This window comes from Corella eumyota, chromosome 3, assembly GCF_963082875.1.
Source record: "Corella eumyota chromosome 3, kaCorEumy4.1, whole genome shotgun sequence".
In the NCBI taxonomy this organism is placed as follows: domain Eukaryota; kingdom Metazoa; phylum Chordata; class Ascidiacea; order Phlebobranchia; family Corellidae; genus Corella; species Corella eumyota.
The window spans coordinates 9,092,081-9,099,234 of NC_137492.1; the positions used below are offsets into that span (position 1 = coordinate 9,092,081).

Genomic DNA, 7,154 nt, shown 5'->3' on the forward strand with positions numbered 1-7,154 from the left:
TTGTGTTTTCAATTATTTTTCGTTTTTTGACAACGCTGATGACCAGTTTTGCTAACGGGTTCATTTTTTATTCCTTTTGCCTTTTCTGCCTTGGCATGGGACCGATTATTTTTGGTATTCCCTCAATCAATTTAGGTAAAAAAATTCAAAAAGGGGAACTTTAACCTAAAACACAATATATTTAAGTTTACATTTTTTTTAAGTTTCCGAAATGGCATGTGCAAGCAAAAGATATTTGGTAACTGGATTAATGCTTTGCTGCTGGTCAGTAGGATATACCCTTGTGCCGCTGGCTTCATATCTTGTTCATGACTGGCGTTGGTTTTTAAGAGTGATCAGTTTTACAGGAACATTGTATATTCCATTTATATGGTAAAATAAACGTTTTTGTATAACCTAAAGTTTAACTAATACATATTTAATAAATACAATCTTTTGTTGCCTTATATGTCTGAAGGTTTATACCTGAATCAGTCCAATGGCTTTTATTTCGCAAACGATACAAAGAAGCTTACAAGACTTTAAAATTCATGGCAAAATTTAACGGAACATTAAACGAAAATATACAAAACAAAATTATGCCAGAATCCTTACAAAAAGTAGTAAGTGATAATTATAAACAAAAATAACTTGTTGTAAGCCAACATTTATTAACCATTTTAAAAATAGGATGTGCAGGAAAACATTTATTAACCATTTTAAACATTTATTAAACATTTTAAAAATAGGATGTGCAGGAAAATTCAGGAAAAACAATGTCCTACTTTGATTTACTAAAAGAGACGCAGTTACTTACGAGACTTTTAAGAATGGCGTATTACTGGTACCTATTTACATTGTTAAACTTTTAAAATGTTTAGGTTTCTAAAACATGAACGTGAATTTTTTTTTAGGATAACTGTGAATGTAGTATATTTTACATTGAGCTTATACAGTGCCCAAATGGCAGGAAATCCATATGTTAACGTGTTTTTGTCAGGTTTAGTTGATATACCCGGAGTTTTACTAGCTTTTGGCTTAAGTCAATTTATGGGAAGACCATTTGCGAGTGCGTTACTATTTGGAGTTAGTACTTTGGCTTGTGCAATAATTACCCCGCTAATGCAATGTAAGTTTTAGAGATTTAAACATTTTAGAATTTAACAACAAATGTTCAAAAGATCATTTTAGTTCCTAAATTGCGATAAATTTATTTTATCGTTTTTTTGTTGTTACATTTTAAGACTACTCAGATAAAAATGTACGACTATAGTTTATAACCTCTTAACAATTTTTTTAGATCAAATGGAAAGTATAATTGTTTACATTGCAATGATCTCAAAGCTAGTAATATGTGGTTGCTTTGGACTTGCTTATCTATATACTGCTGAGTTATTTCCCACCCCGCTTAGGAATCAAGCTGTAGGATTTTGCTCTGCTGCTGCCAGAGCTGGAGGCATCCTTTGTCCATATCTTATTTATTTTGGTTGGTTTTGGTTTTTAACAACTTTTCCCTACATTCCAGCTAAGGGTTATTTATATACATGACTTTGCAAAAAAAAATATTAAGTTTGATGCTAAAATTTTCCCATACCTTATTTTAACTCTTATGGTTTACATGTTCAGCATATTCTTATTAAAGTTTTTATTTTAACAATTGGTTTGTTATTCGTAGGTGAAATTTACGGTAACTTGCTTCTCTACGCTGTTATAGCAATCATGTCTTTGGTCGCGACCTTGGTATCTTTATTTTTACCCGAAACTAAGGGAAAGCCGTTGCCGGAAACAGTTAAACATGCCTTAGTTTTAAATCGGTAAGTGTGTGTACTTTACGTTTTTCAGAAAAACGTGGGACCATAAAGTACAAAAAATTATTTGCTTTAAGCGTAGAATAGCCTACGAGAAAGAATTTGTAAAGACCGTAAAGTATGAGAGAAAATAAGAAAGAATTCAAAAAAATGACATCTTTTTAAAAAAGACACAATATTTTTTAAAGTGCTTTTTCTAGATAAGGGAATGGGTGGGCTAGGGTTAATAAAATATGTCCTGTCGGTTTAAATGATTTTATTGGGCATATACCGTAAAATAAAAGAGGTTCAAGTACGAAAGGGAGAATAAGCTGGAACTATAAAATACAAGGGAGAAATAGGCAGTACCGTAAGGTACAAAAAAAAATTACCTAGGACCGCGAAGTAAAAGAGTTTTTCTTATAGAATTTAAATTTGTGTATATTTTCAAATTGTTTTATCTTTTTAAAAAAATTATAGTTTTGTTTATGAACTAATATCAAAATTAATTATTGTTATACAATTTTTTATTCAGAAATTATTGCAAAAAAACTCAACATGCGGACGAAAAAGAATTGGAAGCACTGGCACATGTCACCGGCGAAGATTCAAGAAACGTAGAAATTATTTAAATGTGTATATTTGTACAATATAACAAGGTTATATTATTAATATTATTGCATCGCTTTTCAAAATCTACTACATTTAAAACTCTTAATAAATACAATATCCAGTATTTTTCGAATAACGTATCAATAGTGTTATATTTCGCAAATGAAATAATTCTATTTTAAATTAATTTGATTTATTACAAAAAAATGTCACATTTTTTTTATCAAGTAACGACTATTTTATCAAAAAAGGTAATTAAAAACCCAATGCATGCCATCGTCAATTATAAAATGTAGGTTGTTATTACGTTTGTGGTAAACAATTTTTTATAGATAGATGTGTTGTTGTGTTTAAACAGGTGGTGTATTAGTCACGTGCCTTTATAATTTTACGTTTCTTTATAACAAAAGTAAAGAAAAAGAAATCAGGTGTTTTTAAATTCATCTACACACAAAAATTGTGCAAAAACACAAAAATTCAAGCAAATATTTAAAAGATAATTACATTAATTTCTAATAACCGAACTTGTAACTTTCTCACAATTAATAATTAATATTGAAATACAACGCTAATAAGGCCCGTATTTTAAGAAGAAAAGGCAAGATGCGTTGTCAAGTGAAAAACCATGTGCTAAATTAGCGAAAATTTATAAGCGGGCATCAAATTTTAATAACCAGACCAACGTATTGATTGAAATAAATTCATTTGTTATTTTTTAATTGGTTACCGTATATAAGAAAGTCATTTGATTATGCAATTTTATTTTTAAAAAATAATTGCATAAAATACCCACTAGCGTCTTTTAAAATTAGTCTTAAAGGTATTTCTTAACTTATAAATAATGTCTAACTCAAATTTGACTACCAACCTAACAAAAGAAAATGCGACTGCCAAACATACAGTTTTAATACAAGGCCCCTGGAGTCTAGTTAGCATAGTAAGCGTTCTCTATATATTTGAGATAAGTGTTTTCATTTTTATTACAAAATTATCCTGGACCGCTTACATTACGTCGACCAGACAGCACAACCCAACGCCATGGAAATTTATAAAAAAGTTATCACCACTTAAAAAGGTAAGGCTTTTTTTTATTTTTTCTTAGGATAATAGGTTTTATAAAGTTTTATTTGGGAAGGGTGCGCTTTTGTGACTTGTTTAAGCTATCTGTAAACAACGGGATGAATAGGAAAAATAGGGTGGTATAGATGCGACTTGAACCCAAAACCCTTTGGCTTGTAGTCTGAAGCCATGTCTGGTAGTATGTTAATGTTGGCTCAACATTCAAACTTATAATATAATTAAAACCTTTAAAAGTTTTTTAAATGACCTTTAAATTATAAAATACCGTTTATGGTGAGCGGTCATTTAATAACATAATAAATATTGATTTTTTTGAACAGTGTTTTCTGGTCGCCAATATTTGTATTTTATTCGATTCATCCATGTTTATTGTTCGACTTTCGGTACCAACGTATTACAACGATTACCGATGCACAGTAATTCACCGAATTACCGGACCAGGCTCATACACGGTTGCCCTGACTTCGACTTACCTTTACTTATGGGCTCGTCAATATTTTTTACATTCATCGCCGGTTTTAAAGGTTTAGTTATATTTAAAACAAGTAGATAGCAAATATTTTATAGAAAAAAAATTTATATGCGCAACTAATGTTATATTTTAAACAGTCGGTACTCCCAAAATGGCTTCCAGCATTCAGCAAATTTTCATTGATCTTAACTATTGTCTCTACCACAGCCCAACTCGGTTGTATGTGGTTTGGGCCTGCGACGCTGAAAGATCATTTGGTAAATGGAAATTGCCGCCATATTGGTTAGTAAACTTTAGTGTAATAGCTTGTTTTATAGCATGCTATATTGCTAATAGTATTTTCCACTCCCGCACCCCAAAAAATCGGCAGATTAATAATCGGGCATTTATATTCAGTAATACTCCAAACTCACAGCCTACTCAAGACTGGGCCGAAGTAACCAACGTCAATACTTTGTGTTCAGTTCATGAAGTCTGTCTTTTTACATTAAGAATAATTATAAATAAAAAAAAATATAGTTTTTCTGCTTACTATTTTCGCATTAACGTTTTTTACGTGCTTTAGCAAGCTCCACTGTAGTGTTCCAGTTTATTCTGTTAGGCTGCACTTTCTTTCTTCAATCGCTTTATCTGTTTTTATTTTTGACGACTTTGCGAATACACAGAAAGGCAAATAAAATGGCAGTCGACAAAGAAAACAAAGAGTAAGGGAATAAGTTAAACAATATGTTTTGGTATTATCTGACTTTTTCAATGTTATTAGAAGTATGCTGCAACTTTGTAAAGCCTAGCTAATATCGAAAATAACAACTAAATTCAAACTATACAACTATTTTAGATTTGGGGCTTTAGTTAAACGGTGCACAGTTCTGGCCGGAATTGGAATTTTCACTGACGTAATCGGAACATTTTACTTGATGCAAATGGCTGGAAAAGTGCCAGAAGTTTATATTCATCTTTATCCAAAATGCAACTTGGCTATTAACTTGATATGTATGCTGGTTTGCTTTAACAATTTTGGAACGTAAGTTAGCAAATAAATAAATTGGTAATAATTTTTAAAGGTTTTTGTTAATACATGCCAGAAACACATTTTAATAAGATAAAGCGTGAATATTTATCCATACATAACGAAATTTAAATCGTTACCGTGTGAATTTGTTGTTCTATTTTGTTTGTTTTAGTTTCTCAGCTAAGTCAAATTGATTTTGTGTTTAGAATTGCTAAATCCTTTATCGAAGTGATGACATGTGGAAAGTATGGTGGCAAGGTTGACAAAAGTGTGCTGCACAGTAAAAATACAAGCGAGGGCGGGGCCAAAAAGAGAATGATAGAAATCGAAGAAAAAGGGAAAAATGAAAATGTGAACGACAGTTTAATGTAGCTTCTGAACATCTGCGCAGAAGTTTTTTTTGAAACATTAAAGCGTTAACGAAAGCGCAATTTAAGTTATTTTTTAGTTTTTAAAAAGAACAATCCATTAATTGTTGTAACTCGTAGTTAACTGTCCTTTGTTCAAGTGTTATAAGTATGTTGGCGTAAAAAATAAAATATTTTAAACTGATGTTCAAAATTTGTTTTTTAACTATTAAGTTTTTTTAATATTTGTCGTATTTAGGCAAAAGCACGGGAATTCCTTAGTGCAAAGAGGTTTATTTAATCAAATAAATGTAATTATTGGCAACACCTTCATTACGTTGTTAAACTTTTAAAAACTCATCTTAAATTTTATCTAGCAACCTTCGAATCGTCTGTTTGTTTGTTTACAACCTTCTTTTTTGGCACGAAACTTTGCTCGATTTTTTAATTCATTTTATTTCCTGCACGCGTGATTGTATTTTTTCAACTTACATAACTTTAAAACAAGAAGCCCAAAAAACAGAAAGAATGGCCAAGCTTCGCGAAACACCGCATCTTAATATTTACGGCGAAATAGAAAACTTTGAACTTGGTCAAACTGACTGAGAGTTAAGATGGAAAAATCGCCATTTAGAATTTCATAGGAATTCAATAAGCAGCGAGTTAAAAAAACATGAGCATCAGTTGTTCAAGGGAAGAAAAAATTGTCGTGTTCTTATACCAATGTGTGGTAAAACTAAGGACATTATTTATTTAGCAAGAGGGGCACAGCGTTGTAGGCATCGAATTTGTAGAACAAGCAATAGGTGAATTTTTTGAGGAAAACTTCATAAGGTTTGAAAAACAGGAATATTCGTTTTATGATGTTTACACAGCGTTGGATACCAACATAGCCATGTACAGAATTGATTTTTTCAGCCTTACAGCAGATTTAGTTAGTAATTTTGATGTAGCTTGGGATCGAGGCGGACTTTCTTCCATTGGACCAAGCCAACGAAAACAGTACGTTCAAATTATTTCAAATCTCGCAAGGAATTTTTTTACACTGCTTGTAGTTGTATTTAAATTTAACTCAACTAAGGTTTTTAGTCCACCTCATAACATTTCACAAAATGAAATACAAGATTTATTTAAAAATTTTCTAAAATCGAGTTAGCTGATAAGAAAAATGTACAATTTAAAATGACACCGGAATCAAAAATTGAAGAACCAATAAAATGTATTGACTACATTATCACATTTGACTTTTAAATCAACTTAATATAATACGCCTTTATTAGATTTATTCAACTTGCACAAAATATTTAAAAATAATGTTGTTTCTATCTAACATAACGTAGCGTTTGAAATACTAACATTAATGGACGTCGAATCTTGCATAAAAAACTGCTTTGTAATTTTTCGCCTATTTCATTAGTTTTTTTTATTAATTATATAAACTGTTTCTTAATTACAAAGAACTTTTTTTAGCACATTAATTTACTTATGTATGTATTATCAGTCCAACACAATAACTGCCTTTAACTTTTCTTAACGTTTAAAACAAAATTATCTATTATCTTTTTTTTTGTTTTCATACGAAAAATAATTTACAAAGAATATAGACTCTACGTTTTTGCTGTATTTATCATTCGACCAATTTACATTAAAAAATTACATTAAAATATTATAATTTTATGTACTACTCGTATATAATTTGTTTAAAAAAACATGCTAATATATTCAAAAAAATAAACAAATCTGCTATAAAAATAAAATACCGTTAAAAAAATAAATATAATAAACTAATCTCTTTTTACAGTACTTTTTGAATAATAAACAAATAACAAAATTGAAACAAACAAAAACACAAAAACAAACGCTTA

General features: G+C 30.1%; 1 protein-coding gene across 1 annotated transcript; it reads left to right on the forward strand.

Moving 5' to 3' along the window:
* LOC145745770 (organic cation/carnitine transporter 2-like) lies at positions 1–2,592 on the forward strand. The gene is made up of 8 exons (XM_082563931.1): positions 1–135; positions 204–372; positions 458–602; positions 729–823; positions 894–1,108; positions 1,280–1,465; positions 1,655–1,793; positions 2,302–2,592. Exons 1-8 carry the CDS (start codon positions 39–41, stop codon positions 2,396–2,398), a joined length of 1,143 nt encoding a protein of 380 aa, XP_082420057.1. The 5' UTR covers positions 1–38; the 3' UTR covers positions 2,399–2,592.
* The last annotated feature ends 4,562 nt before the right edge of the window (positions 2,593–7,154 follow it).

Excerpts from the sequence above, each read along its gene's own strand:
- LOC145745770 (XM_082563931.1), top strand. The coding sequence starts at position 39 with ATGACCAGTTTTGCTAACGGGTTCATTTTTTATTCCTTTTGCCTTTTC. Across the intron at positions 373-457 it reads TTGTATATTCCATTTATATG|GTTTATACCTGAATCAGTCC; the intron begins GTAAAATAAACG and ends ATATGTCTGAAG. Across the intron at positions 1,466-1,654 it reads TCCATATCTTATTTATTTTG|GTGAAATTTACGGTAACTTG; the intron begins GTTGGTTTTGGT and ends TGTTATTCGTAG.